Source organism: Pleurodeles waltl, chromosome 6 (assembly GCF_031143425.1).
Source record: "Pleurodeles waltl isolate 20211129_DDA chromosome 6, aPleWal1.hap1.20221129, whole genome shotgun sequence".
Classification (NCBI taxonomy): Eukaryota; Metazoa; Chordata; class Amphibia; order Caudata; family Salamandridae; genus Pleurodeles; species Pleurodeles waltl.
The window spans coordinates 1,436,796,301-1,436,818,290 of record NC_090445.1 but is presented as its reverse complement, the minus strand read 5'-3'; the positions used below and the strand labels follow the sequence as shown (position 1 = coordinate 1,436,818,290).

The window sequence follows — 21,990 nt, the reverse complement described above, 5'->3', positions numbered from 1 at the left end:
ACGGCAATGAGTGATATAAAGAGTGAGTACAAGTGTGAATGATAGAGTGAGGGAGCATAACAGGGAGTGTAATTGAATGTTACTGTGTGTGAAACTGAGTGAGTCAAGTATGAGTCTTAGAGAGTCAGAGAATGAGTGGGACACAGTGAGTCAGTGTGAGAGTAAGACAGACTGAGTCAGAATGAGTGACGATTATTGTGTCTGAAGTAAGTTGGAATCAGAATGAGTGTGAATGAGTGAATCAGAATGAGCATGACAGCTATTCAGCGAGAATCAGTGAGATTGATTGCAAATGACTGAGGCTGGCTGTAAATGAGTAAGACTGAGTCACAGTGAGACTGAGTGAGTCAGGTTAAGTTAGACTGAATGGAACTGAATGTGAATGAGTGATACTGATTATGAGTGAGCCCCAGTGAGATTGAATCATAATGAATAGAACTGAATGAATCAGGGAGAATGAGTGAGTTATGAGGAGAATGAGGAAAATTAAGTGAGCATGAGTGAGACTGAGCGTAAATGAGTGAGTCAGAGTGAAACTGAGAGTTCCAGTGAAACTGAGTGAGTTGGAGTGACATTGTGTGAGTCATAATGAGTAGGACTGAGTGAGAATGAGTGGAACTGATTGAGTATGAGTGAGTCACAGCAAAATTGAGTGAATTGGAGTGAGAGGGACTGAGTGAATCAGGAGAACGAGCAAGGGGAGACTAGGGAAACTAGTTGAGAATGAGTGAGACTGAGTGAGAATGAGTGTGTCAGAGTGCAACTGAGTCAAACTAAGTGAGACTAAGTGAGTCAGAGTGAGATTGAGTCAATCAGAATCACTCAAAATGAGTGGGATTGAGTGCGTCCAAGTGAAAATGGGTGAGACTGCATGAACCAATGAAAGTGAGTGAGAGTATGTGAAAGGGACCGATGACTAAGTCTGAGTGAGAATAAGTGAGAGATTAAGACTGACTACAGCAAGTGTGAGTGAACCCCTCGAACCCACTGAGTAAGTGAGCCAGTCAGTCTTATTCACTGGAATTCAAGCCAAGGATTACGCCCGCCGCTTTTAATGGTTACTAGCCACCTCTATATTTATCATCAAAGTACATGTACGTGGAGTTATATATAGTAAAACTTTGCTTACCTGTAGAAACTTACCTTCATGATATCTTTGTCCTTGATATTCTTGACATGATATTTTGTCCTATTATATTTTTGTTTCCGATCTTCTGTCTAGGCACACACACAACTACTCCATGCAAAGACTTGTAAGAATAAAGAACACAGCTGGTTCCGAGTAAAGGATATTAATGCATCTACTTTATGTTATTTGCCTTTCAATTGCAAAAAATACTGGAATCGGTGTAGTTTCAGCACCGGCCACAGTTGATTTTCTGAAAAGTCCAAGGTTTACATCTTGAACCTGAGTCTCATTAGGCTTGTGAATGTGTGCTTCCAGTACAGTGGCGTATCAAAGGCCCCCGCAGCCCTGGAGTGTGGGGGTGCCACCCTAGCTTCAGGGGGCACCCTTACCAAAGCACCTGGCCTGTTTGAGTGCGGAGGGTGTGCCCTCTCTGTTCTTTGGAGGGTGTTCCCCCTCTATATTCTTTGCAGGGGACCCCCTTCGGTTGCGTTACCCCACTGTTAAAGTAGTGTGAATGGAAATGTTTCTGAATGAGGCAAATGTGTCAATTTCAAATAGTTGGGGGTGAATAGTTAGATGATTGGTGGGTGAAGCAGGAAAGCTGCATTGATCCACTTGACACGCATGTCAATTGCCCGATAAAGTATGATAAGTGGTGGCAGTCAGTACTGCTGGGGTTACTGTGTACCTTTTTTCCTTGCATGGGGATCCTCACATTTCTGCTGCATTGGCAGCATCAGTTTAGAATCTCTAGAGAAAGCTTGTCCTGCAGATGTCTGAGCTGTACCTACTCTCTGCTCCAGTGACTTATACCTACAGTGTCCGTGTATAATGTACCCATCATCTGAAACTGGTAACAGTGGTGATTCCGCTCACTGGGTTCCTAACATGATACTTGCGCATGCAGTGGACCTCTCATGAGACACTTTGACAGCATTTGGGACAGCAATAATAGTGCACCCATAGCGTCCCCTTACCTGGCACTGGTGACAGCAGTCTCCGTGAGCGCACTCTGCACCATTCTTCAACTTGCAGGTAGTGGCGTTGCAGCATGGATTGGTGCATTCCTGGAAAAGAAAGCACATGTTCAGTAATAAGCTGAATGCCATCTTCCCTTGTTGCTTCAAGGTAGGAAATGTTACTTACCTGCAACATCCCTAATAATTCCAAAAGGTTGAAAACAAGTCTGTAGTCAGCACCAGCTGGTGCCCATTCAAATGGAGGTTGATGTTTATCTTATGTCTGGTTTGGGGTCTTGCAATAGAAAGTTCCATTAAAGTCTTCAAAGTGAGTTTCCTATGAGTGTCTGGTTCATGGTCAAACCAGTTGATGGACGAAGAATCTAAGTAGGACCCCAATTCACAGCTGGGACTGGGATTCCGGCTTACATTGGGAGCTACGAAAATTGCTTTAGGATTAGGGACATAGATGCCATTTAGGGGTCGCAGCCGTGACCCCTGGCTTGCCCTTTGCGACCCCTGTCGCTGTCTTTGCGTCCCCTGGCCTCAGATGTAGCAAATTCAGTGGCAGGAACACAGTAGCAGTTCGTCCTTATGGACGTCAGTTAAGGCTCTGCTTTCTTTGTTTTCTGTATTTTTTTTGCACCAATAGTGATTAATAGTTTATTATTCACTATAAGTGAAATAAAAATGGAGTACAATTAGCTGGAATATGCCATTCCATGACAGTTTAGGTAAGTAAAAAATGCTTTTAAAAGGATGTTCTGTGTGTGCTTGCGGATGAGAGTGCGTTTATGTGAGCGACAGTGTGTGTAAGTGTGCATTTGTGTGGAAATGTGCGTGAGTGAAAGTGGTGGTCAAAGGGCGTGGATTGTAACTTCAGCTACCCCTGCCATTTTGTTCAATTGACGTGTATGATTAGGGAGAGGTTTTAAGGCTATGGCAGTCATTACGAACCAGACGGTTCGGCCCGCCATGCCGGCAGTGGCGGCTGAGGCCACCAGCTGGCATGGCGGGCCGAACCGCCACATAATGAAATGATTGACGGCTGCCAGCGGCAGCCGTCACCCACTGCCATGCTCCCACCACCAGACAACCTGGCGGTGGGATGAAACACCATCCGCCAGGGTAGCTGTGCTACCTTGCGGATAATGTTTCATATGCCGCCAGCCTTTTCCTGACGGGATATCCCACCAGGAAAAGCCTGGTGGAGGGGGTGCCCCGGGGCACCCCTGGGGGCCCCTGCACTGCCCATGCACTCTGCATGGGCAGTACAGGGGCCCCCGTGCAGGGCTCGTCGCGCATGTCACTGCCCAATTTACAGGCAGTGACATGTGAGACGGGTGCTGCTGCACCCGCCGCACACCAACATTGGCGGCGGCTCCTAATTGAGCCGCCCTCAATGTTGCGGCCGTGTTCCCCGCCAGGCCGGCAGGCGGAGACACTGTCTCCGCCCGCCGGCCTGGCAGGGAAAACATCATACGGCCGGCGGGTTTTCCAGGAGGCTGGCGGTCGATGAAAAGACCGCCAGCCTGAGCACGGCGGGAAATCCCGCTGTGTTCAAAATGAGGGCCAAAGACACTGCCAAAATAGGTTTTTTAGTTGAGTGCGTTCCTGGTTTTTACTTAGGAAACAGCCCATTTGAGACCAACCAGAGTTGCCACCACAGATATGAATGCAAAGGCAACCCTGTTTATTCCAGTCACTCTGAGATCGCGGTGCATGCCAGAATATCATTGCTAGGAAGATTGTCTTACATAAATATTGTCTCCTAAATATAATTTATAAAAATAACATGCCGTTAGGTGTAGATTTTTTTTTTGTAAACGGGAATTAGGGCTGGATATTTCTGTTAGATAATATTCTATTACCATACAATAAGGACGAAATGTTAAGTCCAAAGTTAGGCTTGGTGGACCTTACGTGCTCACATTATGCTTTAACATTTCTGTTAGATAGCTGGGTCATATACACTGTAGCTGATGCACTGTTGAGACATTACCTTGAGTTAGTTCAAGAATATATGCCAGCTTGAATTGCATAAAGGCCTGCTGAAGTCGTAGCTTGTTCCTTTCTTGCAAGAGTAGAAGAATGAATCTTTAAAGTCACCAGTGTTTATGTTTTTCTTAGGCTAAACAGTGTAGCATTAGCAAAGAGACTGAAAAGGCTAAAAGCATGGAGCATCCAAACGCAGCTAGGAAGGGGCAACAGGTTAACTGATTGATTTAGGAAGATGCTCCAGTGCTGGGTTGGAGATGAGTTGCAGGTTGGGCTCAGGAGGGGCTAGATCGTTGGCTCAGAATTTATAAAATGCTGGAATGGTAAAGGGCTGCTAGGAATTGTTAGCATTCAATTTCCTCCAATCTGCCTCCAGACTGGGCACGGTGACATTGCTGCAGTGCACTTTAAGAGACTTGCACATAGCCCTCCTTAGATAACCAATGGTGCGAATACCACTGTGTAGCTGTGCACTACCTCAGCTATTATTTGCATTGTTTATAACTGAAGGTTGGTCATAGGCTGTGCCAAGGCAGTGGGATGGGGACAGTGCTATGGGGGGAGTGGAGGCCCCAGCGATCTCCCTGGTCAACAGATGCCTGACGTCACTTACATGTCAAGTATAGTCTGATGAGTGACCCTACTCTGGTTTTGCAGAAGCATAATATTGACCTCTTATTTCCTCTGGTATTTCTACAGGGTAGAAGGGTGGCCCTGGAGGTCTGGATGTTCCTTACACAAATCAACCTTTTCTCACACCCACAGGATTTATATACCATTAATGTGTAAGGGTTTCCAGCCACTGATAAGGACCATGCTCACCTCCAAGGTCCCACAGTCACAATCTTCTCCCCTCTCCAGGAACTGGTTCCCACAGACTGGTCCTCCATACAGCTCTTCTGCATCAGGCTCATTCATCAGACAGCTTGGCTGAGCACTTCTCAGGAAGCTCACAAGGTCATCCCTGCTGCAGCTGCTGAAGAACTTTGGATACTTTTGTCTAGGGATCAGACCAGAAAAATAGGGAGAATTCATTTTGATTCTAAGACACATTCTCCCCTTTCCATCTCAGTATGTAGCCTCAGTAAGACTGCTCCCTCCCTCCACATGAAATCAAATGTTCTATGTAGCGTTGAAAATTGAATTTTGGCACATTGTTTCTATGACTTGAGTTTTGAACCTTGATTTAAGCCTTTGTTTTGGGAGAATGTGCATGTAAGGAACCAATGGGGGAGTTACAGGGAGAGAGAAGGCTTAGTCTTCAAGTAGGCAATCTGTCTGCTCCGTTTTCACCCAAAAAGGGTAACCTACAAATTCAAATGGGGGCTTACTTAATGTGTCCTTGGTTGACCTTTATTAACCATTTTGTGGCTTGAGCAGAAACTCGTTATTCCACAGCAATTATGTGTGCTATATGAGGCAAAAGGTCGGTAAACTGAGTACCTTTAAAGGGGTTAATAATAACATCTTAGAAATGCTCGGATTACATACTGGAAATTTTCATTTGATCGAGTAATAGTCTTCCTCGTCATAGTCCTTACTAATGAGGCTTCTGCCTCAGGTGCAGAACATGTTAACGCCCTTAAAAAACAGAATGACGGCTGATCTAGGCAATGGTCCTTCAGAAACACCACCTCCAGCTCGTTGATAAAAATGAGGGAGAAACCTTCTTCCAACTCCAGTTATATCAAAACAACAAAAACAAATATAATCTGCATAAAGAACAAGGCAGGGAGCGTAAAGAGGAATGTTAGGAGGAAGACTACCACTCAAAGTAATGAAGATTGCCTGTAACTAATAGGAGCATTAGCTCCTCAAATGTCTTCCTTGTCCCAGTCTTTGCTAATGAGAATGCATCTAAGCCATCCTCCTTTCACATAGCTAAATTATTAACAATGCCGGAAATTTAACAATTTATGCTGTGCCACATGGTTTATTTATAAATGTAACATCTCAATTCAAAACCGCAGGAAAGACCTTAGAACCAAATGCTGATAATTTGGGCCCACCGATTGCAATCTATAATGAGATACAAGAGGTATCCCAGTCAGCAGCATTACAAGTATCTTTAAGAGATACCCCCTTGTATACTGCCCAGGAGGTAGATACTCCTCTTGTTGACCTACCCTTAACCAATTGCTATAGGACCACACCATTTTAATCATGAGCCAAGGACACTGTTTTATTTATCCACCTACTCAATGTAAAAGAAGATGGACAAAGTCCCTTATTTGGAGTACCAAATAGTCAAACAGAAATTGTACACTTCTAAATTATGAACTGTAAACAACATAAGTAGACAAAGCTCTATGAACATATAACAAATGTAAAAGTTGTTCTTTGTACGAAGTAGAAGGTGGTGAAGCTGGTAACACAATATTGTCATCTAAATGCAATGAGGATGCTGCCTTAGATAGAAAAGCCTCAACACTACTTTTTCTGGGAAAACATCAGGTATGAATCCGCAACCAAACAAGCCCAAATTACTCCTAATCACCTTCCAGATGTAATTGTGACTTGAAAAAAACATTAAAAGCTAAGAATTATAGAGAAATGTATTCTAATGGTTTCAGAGAGCTCTGTAAAGTTTCGAGAACCAATAGTAAATTCCAAGCAGGAATGTTTAGGTGGAAGGTATCCTGCACTCAATTTACAATTTATTTTATTTATGATTTGGAACTCGACTGAGGTCCACATAAAAGAAGAAAGCAGAAAATCACATTTACCATTTACATCTAGCTGAGAACCACATAAAATTTACAATATTGGTGAACAGAAGGTCAGATCTGCAATTTACACTTTACATCCAATCAAGTACCAAAAGGTGAGATAAATGAAAAATATAGTGAGATGTTGCATCAAAATCCTATGCCACTTGACATGCCTTACAACAAAAGTTTCTTAAAATAAGCTTAAAAAACAATTAAAAAAATTAAATATTTTAAAACAAAAACTTTCATTCGGAGGATCATACAGGGCTTGGAGAAACTCGGGCACTGACAATAGAGAAAACTGAAGATGATTTGGATCTAGCCATTTACGCCGAAATGAGGCAAGAGAAGGGCAGACAAATAATAGATGGTGTAAATCTTGGGAATCCGCCAGACAGAAGTTACACTCTTTTTCAGTACCGTACCATTTTGCCAGTAGTGTATTCAAAGGGAGCAATTCCTGTCGGAGCAGCGTCCAAAAGCGCCTAACACTATGAGGGATGTTTCAAGGGAAGTACGGTTGTGTTTTTTTTATTACTAGAGTGTTAACTATATTTGCAAAAAAACTTCTTTTTTTACAGCCCTCCAAGTCTTGGCTGAAGCTCAAGGCCCACGTTGTACTCTTCGAAGTCACCCTCAAGAGCAATGGGGAGAGTTCTAGAACTTGGCTGCGATCCAGCTCCAGCATCTCCAGGGCAGTAGAGAAATTCTTACAAAAGGCAAATTTGGGCTTGCTATTATCTAAAAAAAGTTATTTCTTCAGAAATGATCTTAAAGTGTTTTCCTCACTCTTTAAAATTGAGGTAGCCAATCGTATAACCCCCGCTAATCCTTGAGCATACGCGCTTCGAAGCCCCATTTCCAGTCTCAGAGCCGCCACTAAGGCTGCCGTATTACCAGCTAGTAATTTTCGGAGAATTTTACCTTCTGCCGGATTTAAGAACCCCCATTTGGAGGTATCAATGAGTTCCACCCCATATAGCAGGGATGCAGGAATTTTAACTCGATAAGCAGATAGAAGGTAAGAGAAGTGCCTTCTCCCTGTAGCTGTATAAAGGGCCCCCAGACCTCTTGCCTGACATTCAGCCGTTGCTTTATTAGAGGCGATGTGGGCAACATCGCTAAGGTTCCCGCTCACTATTTTCCCTAAAAAGGGATAAGATTTGACAATTTCAAGGATTTGGTTGCCCAATGTCCACTGATAATTGGGAAAGGTCATCTTTTTTTTCCCCAAGAAACAAAGGACCTTACTTTTAGATACGTTAACCTTCAAATAATGTAAGTCAGAATATTTTGATAAACGCTGCAAGCGGTTCTGTAGGCCTTTGGGGGTTAAATCAAGGATTAAGATGTCGTCCGCATACAACAGGCAACAAATTGGACGCCTACCCACCAGTGGGGGAAAACCCTTGCCCTTGGACAAAAAGGAGGGGAGATCTGAAATATAGAGGGAAAAGAGCAGGGGAGCCAATAGGCATCCCTGTTTTAACCCATTAGATGTAAAAATCTTATGGGATAAACCTCTATCACCCCCCAAGAGGATTCTGCACCAGGTGTTGGAGTGGAAGGCAATTATTAACTCCAGAAGTGGTAAAGGTATCCCCAGGCTGCATAGCTTAGTCCATAAAAGATCTCTGTCTACTTTATCAAAAGCCGTGGAGAAGTCTATGAAAGCGGCATAAACAACCCCCCCTCCCAGTTTTACATATCTTTCAGTAATGGTTTGCAGCACCATGATGTTATCTAGAGTGCTATGTTTGCGCCTGAATCCGGATTGTTCCAAAGGGATGATGTTATTCTCCTCCGCCCAAGACATTAGTCTAGAGAGTAGACATTTGGTAAAAACTTTTCCCACCGCATCAAGGAGGGCAATCTGACGATAATTACCAGGACAAGATCGATCACCCTTTTTAAATAAGGGTACAATTATACTGCCGACCCACGAGGGAGGAATACATCTGGAATAGAAGCATCTACTAAAGACCACATGTAAAATCTTAGTCCAAGAGCTCCTATCCTGTTTTATAACTGATAAAGGCAGTTCATTTGGCCCCATTGCAGCAGAGGGGCGCATTTCACCGATAGCACAGTCAATCTCTTTTATTGACGGGGGAGGGAAAGTGAGAATACCTGGAGACTCTGGAAACCGGAAAGGTACGACCCCATTTGAAGCATACAGGGAGGAGATGAAATCTGACCATCGGGCTTCGGAGATTGGAGCAGGGGGACGACGAATTCTAGACCCACAACCTTGACCCACTAATGCCCAGAAACCCCTAGCCTGGCTCTTTGTAGCCGCTTCCCTGAGCTTAATCCAGAGCCTGTCCCCTGCTTCTTTTGCAAGGCGGATCTTCAGCTGCTTCTTTCTCCTTTTTAATAGAGCAACCCTGATTTTCCTTTCCTCAGAGAAAACTAAAAACTGGGCCCTAACCATGTTATTTATTTCTCTGTTTAGGTCAAGCAATGCACGGGGAATAGCTTTCCGGGCTACTTTATGCCCACCAGATAAGTTGTTAGACACCAATTGCATCAGGAGATCAGAGAAGTACTGCAACTCCATTCCCTCCCAACTAGTCAAGTTAGCAACTACAGGTGCTAAAATCGCAGTGACACCAGCTAGCCTCTTAAAATACCATTGGGTCCTCCCAGTCTTATTAGAAAAACTCTGGGTAAACCCACCAGATTTCCATGAGTCTAGTTACAATATGGAGGTTTCTAGAGTGATAGAAAGCAGGTTATGATCGCTATAGGGGGAGCATAATATCTTAAGATCTTCCAATAGACAATAGGAGGAATAACCAAGTACTAAGTAGTCCAGAATGGACCTTCCCCGTGAAGAAATATGTGTGAAGGAGGCAGGGGAGTCCGAAGTGGACCTACCATTAGCGATAATACAGTCATTTTTTTTAGAAGACTGAGGAGAAGTTTACCTCTTTTGTTTGTTTTAATTAAAGAGGGGAAAACACAATCTGGAATATGCAGCGCTGTTTCTCTCTCTACATCGCGCACTTGACATAAGGCGAAATTGGAGACTTTGCAATTTAAATCTCCCATTAGTGCTATCAGTGGAGGGAACTCAGTATCTAAGGAATCCTCAATAAAGGCAAAGACCCTTTCTAACAGGGAATCATATACGGCCTCTGGGGGCACATAAGCATTAATTAGAAGCAGTGAAGTAGGACCTAGCGTAGTATTATGCAGATGAATCGTAAGTGCCATAAAGAGGTTGCTGGGATCTTTATAGCAGGAATAGTCCCAATTGAGAGAGTTAGACAGTAGACAAGCTACCCCCCCTTAGCATGACCTCTTCGAGACGAAGAGGCCTTACAATCGACTACAAAATAGTCGTCCCACAATAGATCTGTGTCTGCCCAAGTCTCCTGGAGACAGATTAAATCTGGTTTAAGTGTACTGAGGTAAGATAGTTTTTCCCTGCTAAATTTTACCCCTGCAGCATTCCAAGAAATTATTTTTAAAGCTCTATTAGGAAGAAGGTTGGAGTAAGTCCCTGGATCCCCGTTCTTGAACAAGAGCTCCCGAGAGCCAACCCCAATCATCGAGGGCATAGGTGGTTTGAAGATTCGGAGCGTGTCGTGTCTCCAGCAATAGCACCTGTCTATCCTTCCCTGTTAAGGAAACTCTAAGGGCCTGTAGGTCTGATCTAGATCTACATAAGGAAGAGTCAGTGCCTTTAAAGTGGACCGGGGTCTCACAGGGCTCTCAGTCACAAACTTTTCCCCTCCGAAAGCGAGGTAGGGTAAGAGTGGGATTACATCGATCCCCCTACACTGCAGAAAGTCAGCGTGAGAGAGGGCCAGGTTCGCTACATGCAAAGAGCGAAAGGCGACCCTCGCCCTGAGAACTCCACTAACCATCCTTAGGGAAACAAGGTCAATATCATAACTGGTGATGTGTTTCATAAAGGTAGATTCAGAAAAGCATCTTAACAAGGTGGCCCTATTTAGAATTAAATCGGCATAAAAAATGGGAACAAAGTCAACAATCTGAGAGATCGTGTTATAGCTTGCAGAGGGAGCTCCTTCCCCAGGCAACGAAATAGAGGGTTCAATAGGGATGGTCTCCCGTCTGAAGGGCAAAAATGGGGAAACAGTTGGATTCAAGGCTGGAATGGAAGAAAGGTCAGTTGAATGCATGCTTACAGGACCCCTTTTAGTGGAGTTGGGCCTACGTAGTGAGGGCGGACTAGGCTGCTTCACGAGTGGCTCTATGTGGGTTCGGGGGGAGGTTGTCCCATCAGTTATCACTTCGGGGAACAGTACTTTCCTTCACTTTTTCCTGCTAATCCGTCTATTTATTTTCTTCGATCTCTTATGTTTTTTCCCACCTTTGGCGATGGTTCCCCTCTCAAGGACTTCTACTGGGGATGGCAAGTAGGGGGAGATTGTTGGCCCATTTTTTTGGGTGACTGCTCTTTCGAAGATGGGGAACACCTTCACAGGGGGCTGATGGCAATGTGCCCGGTGATTGCCTTTCAATGTGGGAGAGTCAAAGAAAAATCGAACGAAATCCACAGGGCTAACCGGCAGTGGCTTTACATCACTAGGGCGAATGCCTTGAAAACTCCCCGCTTGGGTGCCTGCATCCATGAACGTGTGCATTTTTTGTGGCGCCCTGGGAAGAGCCCGGGAAGCCCTCTGGTTGACTAAAGGCTGTCTAGGAACAACATTAGGCTGAGTCGGGTCGGGAGATACAGGCTCCTTTTGGTCTTTAATCATCTCAGCCAAAACTGTTGTTACAGAGTCAAGAATACAGTCTGAGCCCCCTATGAATTTCTCCAGGAGCTTTAAGATAAAGCGAGGAGATTTTCCAAATTAAACAAAGAAGCTGAGAGCCTGACCTCTGAATCCAGAGGCGGAGTGGGCTGGATTCCGCTGATGTCCAGAGCCGGCGACACAGACAAATGAGATTGAATGTATAATGAGTCTTGTAACGACGCAGTACTATTAAACAGATCCAGACCAGTAGGGCACTAGGGGTCGGCAGGCCCTTGGACCCGAAGATCGCAGGCGGACTCAAGGGTTCTTTTACCTGGGGGTATCTCTGAACTAAAACCTGGTCCAGGTCCGGCAGAGTGAAATCACAGGGTCCGATAGCCATAGACATTGAAGAGGTGATGGCAGCACTTTCCTGAGAGTTTTTCGGGTCCTGGTCGGCTTGGGAAAGAGAGCTGACTGACCAGGCAGAAGAAAGAGAGGGAACATACAGCGGCCCCGACTGGCTCCAAACGTGCCGGACAGATCCAGTAGGCTCAACAAGAAGGGCAATAGGGCCCTCCTCCAAGACCCGAGCTCCTCCTCTCTGGCTGGTTTCCACCTGAGATGGCTCGCTTGAGAGCCCCCCTGAAGACTCCCTAGGAGGACCTCCAAGGGACTCTGAATCCGGGGATGCGATGGAAATAGCTTCACCTTTTGATTCCTGCGATGGAGGATTCTCTTTACCCCAAAAAGAGAGAAGATGCTTCTGCGGTTGTCCCTTCAGCAAGAGAGCCGAGTTGGTTTTGTTCCGAATGGGGTTGGATTTGGTTTTCAGACAAGATCTACCTGGGAGAAGGCGACCTGAGTGGAGCTTCTTCAAAGTCATAGTGTAGAGTACCCACGGTCGGGACGCAAGGAGGCTAAAGCAGCTGACTTACGATTGAACGCAGCACAAAAGAGCAGACACACTCTTTACTAATTTCACCCACTTTTTCTCCAGCTGACCCAGACAAGGTCAGCTTTATGGGAATCCAGAGCCGACCAGCAATGGCCTCCGGCTGCTCGTTGTTCCTCGATGCACTGCGTTCCTTGGCTCACTGCTGCCTAGTCCGCGTCAGTGACGGACAATCTGCGAAAAAACGACAAGCAGTGCCCGCTAGGCTCCGGCCTAGCCCCCCTCCCGATAACATTGGCAAAAGCGGGAGTGACTGGAGGAGGGACTGTAACTTGGAAGCTAAACTGCAGAAGCAGAGAGGCTGAATTCTCCCTCGAGAAGCCCACAAGCCGCACCAGAACGAACCGCTTCAACAGGGGTCCGTCTTGATGATAAGGATGGATAACTATTGCTCAGTGTGGCTGCATGCCCATTCTCCCATGCCTGAAGATAAAAGGCAAAGGCTCCATCCAGACAAAAGGCTCTGCTGCCTTTTGACAAGGTTTGCACTATAGAAATATATATGCATGCATGCATACATACATACATACAACGAAATAAATGTATCCCTTGATCATGGAATTTTCCCACCAGAGGAGCCAAGACTTTTGTAATAACCCTTTGGGCCAAGGACAATCCAAATGTTATAATTCTAAATTGGAAATGCCTTTCCCAAGCACAGACCCTCGATCTTTTATGAAACTGTATGCGTAGGAATCTGTAGATATGCATTTAACAGATCTAAAGAGAAAAGGTTGCCCCCTTGACATATCAAAGGAAACCTCTTCAAAGGATCTGTGCAAGAGATAAGTATAACGGCCATATTTATGACCCGGTTTGCACCGCTCTTGCACCACACAATGTGGTGCAAGAACGATGCAAACTTTAAGTCCGATTTTTGAAGCCACATTGCATGGCTCGAGTGGCTTAAAAAATCTGGAGTAAGGCAACACAGCGCAAATCGCTGCATTGCCTTACTCTGCGCTCGGGAGGTGTTCTATGAGCATTGTGTGGGTGTTCCCACGCAGCTCTCACAGAATTTTGACACATTCCCAAGAACTTGTAAACCTGGGGATGCGCCAAAATCCAGGGCAGGCGTAATGAGGCAAAATATCTCTCCAAAATCCAGGGCAAGCGTAATGAGGCAAAATATTTCTCCTTGTTTCTGCCTCTTTCTATGTGTGCTGTACTCACAGAGAAAGAGAAGTGTGCCTCCCAGGATTGTTTTTCTGCCGGTAGGTGGCCCTTCCTGCACAAAAACAATCCTGCATGGACGCAGGCACCATTGCACCATGGTACACGGGTGTCTGCATTGGCGCTAGACTGCCAAAAGGGTGTCAGCACATGGGGAAAAGTCTGTAATTCTCCATATGTCTTAAGTATGGAACATTCCTGCCCTTTCCCTGACACGCAGTGCAGCAAGGTAGCTTGCTGCGCTCCACTGGATGACAATATGATAAATATGCCGCTCAGTTTCTTGAGATCTTGGGTTGATCTGTCTCATCCTGAAGCTTTTTCACCACCAAAACGATGGAATAGCATCCGTATCCACACTCTTCCAATGATACGGGAATCAAGGATTCTTCCTGTAACAAGTTCTGGACTCCCGGTGTAGTTGATTGTCTTTTTTATAAGAAGTGTCTGAAGCAAGCATTTATAACAAGTAAAACAAAAGATAGTTACCACTGCAGAAGACATGATCTCCTCAGAGACAAAAGAAAACCAGTGTTGGAAAGGATACAAGCCATCCAATCCAAAGAATAGTAAAGAAGCAATGCTCTGGGGACGAGATATACACAAGAACAGGAAGGGAAGCTACTGAATAGGAGGCAAAGAAATGCAATTGACAAGTAATGGGCTGACACAAAGCACACTGTAAGTGTTGGTATTGTACACAAACGTGTATCTGTCTGTCTGTAGGTGATACCTAAAAAGGGAACTATTCCACCACATATATCATAGTTGTTTGTTATACACAGCTTTCCATAAAGCTCAGAACGGTTTTTGGCAAAGGCTGCATGCACAAGAAGGTGATGTATTTGAGAAATAGAAGAATGGCGGTACCAGCAAAATGATTCACAGATTAAAATTTGAGGAGTTTAAATTTGTGCATTTTCGCTTCCAAAATGTAAACGACCCTTATTTGTGCTTAATGCTTGTCAAAATACTTCAGCTGGAAATAAATTAAACATTGCTTCCTTATACTGTGCTTTGAGAAGCTTATAGAAAAAAATCTCCCCCACATCATCTGATGTTGAAAAAAAGAATACCAGCATTTTAAGCTCACTTTTGCACCTTGAGAAAGAAAACACCTTCTAGAGTTTGTATATTTTAGGAGACACAACTCCACTTGCTTTTAGCCTTAAAAAAAATCAATCGTATCACACAGTCACTAAGAAATCATATTCATGGTAAAAACTCAGAAAATGCACTCATGGCACAGACTAAAATCCCTAGCATCAACTCATCTCCTAAGAAACAAGATATTGTTTTTACCAAAGATGAATTTTCAGAGACATCTCAGTATCAACACACTTTCACATTCACAGAAATGATTCAGTGCTCACTGACATTCACTCATGCTCACTTTCATACATCTTTGAAAATGCATCATCCATTGATCTCTGTAAGATATTTATTACATTGGCCTGTGGGTGGTCTGGCAGCAGCGCCCTTGCAGTATCTCCTTACCCAACACTCTGAGCCATGACACAGCCCCCATTTGCCCTGGACATGGCACAGTCACAGTTGGGCACATCTTCGTCGTGGGACATGCCCAGGTTGTGTCCCATCTCGTGAGCCATGGTGGATGCTGCTCCAATGGGACTCTCGTTGTGATCCTGGGGAAAGAGGTACAGAGATTATCAGGTACTTCTTTATAATGGCCCACAAACAAATTTCCTCCATTCGTGAAAAATGTGGACCTTTTTGTCTGAAAGTATTGCTGCTAAGTATGAACCCATCATATCGAGGCCAAAACTTTTTGCAAGTCGGACAAGTCATTTTCTGTCGTCATCCTCAAAAACAGAATAATCCTTTTCTGCTATCAACAAGGAAAATATATTTTTTATGATCACGGTAATCAGTTTTCTCTTGTGATCAAAGTAAGGTCTTTCTTGATTCTTGTTGTGGTGTTTAAAGGAACTCCACTTCGCAGAGCATTCAATATACAAATAGACTGACCTCTAAAGTCCCAGAGCTCCAGAAAAACGGTGTAAACAGGGGCAACTGTTTTAGTGACCTTATGTAAACTTGCTTCCCCCTGTTATTCCCCATTTCAGATCTTAGACCCCAGAATCTCCCAGTACAGACACAGTATCAGTAGTATCGGTGTGTACTATTACTGTGCCATATTAGCTGTTGTACATTTAATCGGACGCTGAGTGGTGTTGTATTTACCAAGAACCACACCTTGAAAAGTTATTTATGGGGCTAAGAGGATTGCTTTCTCCTACGATTTGCTGTGAAAGTGAGGTTACCCTGCAGATGCATTGGATGAGTGGCACTGCTACTTCTGTACAATAATATAAAGCACAAGGCACCCTTCAACCTGTATTTCTTTGCCGCAGAAGAACCTCATGGTCGGATTCACACACACACTGCGATTTGAGATACTTCATTGTAATTATCAGGCAAAAAGAAGTATCAGCCTGGAGCTGGCAAATATGAGATGGGCAGAGAACTATCAGGTGTGTAGATTTTAGATCCTAGAGTCCTACGTCAGTAAAAAGTTGTCATTAGGACCATAGTGAATTAGTCAGCGGGCACTGTTCTGATCATCGTATTCTCAATTCCAAAGCTCCCTCACAAAGCCATCCCGTTGTATAATAATCAAAGCACAAGAAATCAAGGTTTCATAGTTAATACAGTTCCAAAAGAAGCATTTCACTGTATGTACCAGGAGAGGGTGGACTGTGTGATGTTGTGTTTGACAACAGATTACCATGGCGGCAACAGGTCTAATCAGGAAGAAGAAGCATGGATCTCCCTTTTTCCGTGAAAGACTCTTTCTCTGACTTGGTGGCTCAATGTTAGCTGTCTTATCGTATTCTATATAATTTGTAAACATTCTGACGAAAATGACTATGCCCCCCTGAGACATGGTGAATACAACAAAGCACTTGAGACTGTTCATTCTATTCCATGCCCAAATAGGCAGGTTTTATTCTCACTCCCAGGGCCCTTTTCACAAAGGAAAACTTACACACACAGATTGACTCAAATGTAAGTTTAGTCCTGCACCTAGTTGTAAGTTTGCACTTTTTGATATTCACCTTTCCAATACACCTAAGTGTAGATTTACACTTCTCCGCCTCTTCAAATCAATGGGTGAAAACATCTAAGTCAGACTTTGCATCTATAAAGTTTTAACCAGTAACTTTTCTTACATATGTGGAGATCTCTGCTACCGTAGCGAAGATCTCCTTTTGGGAAAGTATAGGGAAAATTAATAAAGCTTATTATTTTATAAAGGCGTGAGCATTTTAACGTAAACTATATATCTAAAATAAGATTAAATAAGTATTTTACACTTGAACTAATAAAATAAAATGTTAGAGCACATAAACTCTTCAGAATAAATGCTTACTAAATAATGTAAAAATTAATTTATTTGAGAACTATTTCCTTTTAGACAAAATAAAATAAAACCACTATCACTAGCATTTTATATTTAATCACTAGTAAGTCTAATTAATAAAAAATAATTTTTAAGTTAAATAAAAGTTTTAATTTTTTTTAAATAAGTTAACTATTAATGTTTAAAAGAATAAAATATTTATTTGTAATTTTTTTAAATAATTTTCAAAGCCTACACACACACGCCCACAAATATATAGATAGATGATAGATAGATAGATAGATAGATAGACAGATGGAGCTTAAAGGTTGTAATAATTAAATTATTTTAACATGATTCCTTATGGTGTTATACGTTAGACCCTTGTTTCCAGTTTATTTGGCAGTGTTTGTAGCACCGTTTAAAAGGCCACGTTTTCTGTTAGACATACTCCAAGGCTGGGCTGGAGTACAATTACTACTGCTTTGTGGCCTTTTGGACCATAGTAGTTTAGAAATGCAGTTTGTGAATAGAAGTACTCTCACTCTTTTATGGGTGAGTTTCTGTACACCCTTCCTAAACAGCTATTTACCCTACCCCGATCCGCTCATTACATTTCTCTAAACCCCTCACATGTAGGAGTAAAATTATCCACTTTCCTACATACCCCTGGTCCCTCTCACATTTACACCCAAATTCTATTCTTACCTTCCACCACATTGGCAGAGAGCTCCACATAGAAGAGATGAGAAAGGTGGAGCTGGAGGTCTCCCTACATAAGTCTGTGTATAGCATTTTGCCGTATGTAAGCAGAACAACTTTATTACTACATTATGTAGAACGAAATGCAGTTTTTGAACAGGCCCAAAGTGCCTGTGTTGTGTAGACTGAGTGTGGATGCTTAGACTGTATATAGTTTTGCTAGCCCTCATCCTGCATGTTCATCTCTCCACAGAGATGCTAATACTTACCTTACGTTTTGTGAATTTTGCTTGCATTTTCACTCTTTAAGAATAGAATAATGAATAGCATGACAGTTGCCTTGAAAAATAACTGCTTTTAAACTGACAAAATACTGAGGAGTAGAAGCAATGAAGCTTGAGTGAGTTATAGAGAATCTATTACTTTTAAAGGCCAAATGTGTAAGAATCCCCATCGCATGAAAGAGTGGTCTGCAAGGCAGCATTTTCCAGCTGCACAGAATAGGAAGCAATCCCCTTGCCACAGATTTGAATGATCCTGGATTAGATCTGGAGACATCTAGATGGTGTATCTAGAGGTTTGTAGAACCACAAAAGCAGTCCTTTGTCCAGAGATCTGTACGGTCTAGCACCAGCTTTGCCACAAGATTAATAAAGAATCAGAACCAGCTCCACTTTGGCAATCTGTAGAGATCAAAAACAGCTTCTGTGCGGAGGTCTGAAGCATCCATCTACAGCCCTTTAGCTGTAGGTTTGTAGAGCTGTAAGGCCATCCTTCTATATAGAGAGGTGTGGAGGTTCAGCGCTGATTTATGCCAGGAGTTTTATAGTGTTTCACAAACAAATTTCTGTCAGGTGATCAACAGAGCCCAAATGCAGCCTCTGCCCGAAAGTCTCATCTACCTGCTGAACACTGCCCAAAGATATGGAGAAGCCCAATCCAAGCCTTGTCTGGAGATCTGCAGGCTAGTCTCTGACAGGAAAAATGTAAAGGTCAAGTGCCCCCATCTGACTAGAGAGAGAGCCAGAGGCAAACAAAATGCGGCCTGGAAATCTGAAGATGCCACATACCAGGCTGTTTCTTGGGGAGGTTCAATACCCATCCCTGGTTGTGAGATCTGTTCTGAATATATTTTAGCACGTTGGCATTGTGCCCACATAGCAAGCACTGCCTCCAAAGCTCTTACCTGGTTCACAGCTCCGGAATCTCCAGTGCACATAGCTAACTTTGTTGCTAGCCCAACTGTTGAACCGGAGAAATTCACTCCTCTGGGGAAAACAAAAACACAAAATCCATTAAACACCCTTCTCCAAACAAAATAATAATTTCATTTGTTCTTAGGCCTCCTGGAAAGTGGACTAAATGGAATGTGCCAAATTAGATAATACACTGACAGATGGGTTGATGGTGTTGTGTTTCACACTGGGAAGAAACTATGGCCAAGGGCAAAATGTGTGCACTAGAGAATTAAGTAGGATAATTATTATCTGGAGATAAGATCTGGGTTACAAACCATATCCTAGGACACACTGTGCTACGTCAAGGCCAGGAGGCCAGGCTAAGGACAGAAGATTGTACTTAGAGAAATGGATCGGCAAGGACAGAAAGAGGCAGGTTCTAGGGCAAAGGATATATGGTTTTAAGAAGGGCCATGGGTCTTAGGAGGAATAGGTTGGATACTGGATAAAAGGCAGGGCCTGGGACAGGTTTTGTTCTAAAGGACAGGAGATGGTGCCAAAGATGGAGATGTATCCCAGGGCAGGAGGTAAGAAGTCAGTCATGGGGAAAAGAGGTGGCTTAGACCAGGCATGGTCTAGGACAGGAAGAAAGGTCTGGGATAGTAAATGTTATGAAGAACAAAAGGTGTTGTCTAATGTATGAGTTTGGACTACAAAGGAAACATAACCGAGGCTAGGAGCAGAGGTCTGGTGCAGGAGATATGATCTAAGGTAACAAAAGGGCTGTATGATTGAGGAATGGTCTAGAGCTGTAAGGCTCATCTAGGAGATATGGTCTATGTAAAGAAGCAGTGTTTAGGTTATAAGGCGAGGCCTGTGCAGAAAGTGGAGTCTCAGGTAAGAGACTGGTTCTTGGGAAGGACTCATTACAGAAGGCATAAGGCATGGTGAAGTGCAGGAACTGAACAAGGCCACGGGAGGTAAGGAGTGTTCTTGGTGTAAAGGGGTTTAACCTAGGCCAGGAGAGGGGCCCAGGGCAGAAGTTATAATTCACAACATGGTGTGTGTTGTAGAAGGGGAGGAATGTGACAGAGTTTAGGTGTGTGGTATATGGCTTAAGGAATGGTGCAGTCTATAGGGTTAAATTGTGGTGATAATTACAATGATGATAATAATAATAATAATAATAATGATAATAATAATAACAAACAATTGCTTTATCTTCATTAGTATCAGTTTAGAGTCTGTTCTTTTGTGCCTAATGGGAAAGTGTCTGGCAGCTAGTTAGAAGCACTGAGAACACATGCTCACATTTAGTAAGAACACACTTTACAGCCAGCATCAAGGACTCAGCGCTCCCTCTCTAGAAGAACAGAAGGCAAGACTGACCTAATAAGAGGGACACACTTGGAAAGGAGGCATCTCTGCCACATTGCTGTACACAATTATTGTTAGTAGTCATCGTGACAAAGCCCTGGCTAGTCAGAAAGCTTTTGGTGCAGCTCCCTGGTTCACACTTTCCAAGGGTAACCCTAGAAAATCGACTTTATCTTCTTGTACCTCAGCTAACTATGCGTGTGTGTGTGTGTGTGCACGCCCTTTTATATAACCCATATTAAGAGAGTGAGGAGATGTGAATGGCACAGTGCAGTGAATTAGGTTGCTACTTCCTTAGCTAAACAGGCTGTAGTTCAAAGATTGGAAGAGGTGCCCTTTCAATTTATTTATGAATTTCAGATGACTTTACATAGATAATATATTTTAGGGATGAGCGGTCAGCAGTCTGGGTACGTCAACAGCCACTAGAGTTTATGGCAGAGAATCCATGAACCCTCTCCTTCATTTGTTGTGTACCCGTTTGGCTCTGTCATACACTCCACAAATCCCTAATATCATAATGTAAGTCTTTTCCCATTAGCCGAGTCATCCAGTATCACACTTGTGGCACACCACAAGAAAAAAACTCACGTCACCAGTTGTGCATTGTCGTGCTTCTTCTTCTGTAACAGATGCTTCTTGCGATAGGCCAGAAAGTTGTCCAGGGTAGGGCCGGCATCGAAGCTGATCAAAATTGGGTCTTCTCTTGTCCAGACTTCAAGACCAATCAGGGCCACACGCAAGTTGAGGGCTCGGTAGAGCTGAACAGAGAAAAAACAGGTTGAAGCCACATGATAAATCATGCTAAACCTGAACGGGAGGTGTGGTTGTAAGAGGTTGATGTGAAGGCTTTATTGACCTTGTCAATCTGTACATGAGGAAATAAAAGAACCTAACATCATCGCACATACATTGTGAGAAAGACAGATGAACAACTGCTGATTATGACTCTTGTTGACTCCTGATTACAGATAAGGAGACATCCTTTAGCTTAGTATCTAATTAATAAACATAATAATTACATTTCTGAGGAGTGAAGATGTTTCTACTCAATTTCTCTAACGGAGCTGAAAGACATCCTCCTTTTGGTCTAAAAATGGTGAAAATCAAAGATATTCCTACTAAATTAACTGCTATTGTTTCGATATAGTGGCAGTACATGCTTGGCTTGAGGGCCCATTACAGGCCTCTACGTTCTTTTTATTTTACATACGTAATTGACATGTATTTACTGGGCTACCCACCATCCACATAATGTCCCGTTTTATTTGGTCTATACAGACTGCATAGTTTTCTTTGCATAAGACTACGCTCAGACAGAAACGTTGTACAGGAACTGTATAACTGAATGTGTGTCACAGCTGCATGCATTGCTCTAGCAATGTTCACCACACAATTCAAAGAATAGTTTAGACCAGAGCCCTGTCTGACCACAAATGGTTGAGCTGAACTGTTCTCAGTGTGTGGGCAAGTCTACTCCGAGAGCGGCCTGGAGATAGTTGACCCTTGGTTGTAATGTCTGACTTGTGATAGGCCCAATCTATATCATCTGGCCATTTGTGTCCTCCCTTTCTTTATCAGGGGCGATCTGTAAATCACAGCGGCCCCCACAGATTTTTAACAACCTACCTTGCATATTACATTTTATTTTTGTGATCATTTGGTGTTTGCCCCTCCTATTATGTGTGAAAGATTTGGAAGAAGGGTGTTGTAGCTTTTATCCACTTTG

General features: G+C 43.4%; 1 protein-coding gene across 4 annotated transcripts in view; it reads right to left on the bottom strand.

Annotated features, from left to right (window-relative positions):
• ADAM8 (ADAM metallopeptidase domain 8) overlaps positions 1-21,990 on the bottom strand; it is a 230,967-nt gene that overhangs the window by 66,164 nt on the left and 142,813 nt on the right. For all 4 annotated transcript variants that reach the window (XM_069240829.1, XM_069240830.1, XM_069240827.1 and 1 more), the window contains exons 9-13: positions 20,853-21,022; positions 18,893-18,974; positions 15,138-15,286; positions 4,909-5,086; positions 2,107-2,196 (exon numbers count right to left, since the gene is read on the bottom strand). In XM_069240829.1, coding sequence (XP_069096930.1) covers positions 2,107-2,196; positions 4,909-5,086; positions 15,138-15,286; positions 18,893-18,974; positions 20,853-21,022 — 669 coding nt within the window. The remainder of the gene's footprint in view (positions 1-2,106; positions 2,197-4,908; positions 5,087-15,137; positions 15,287-18,892; positions 18,975-20,852; positions 21,023-21,990) is intronic.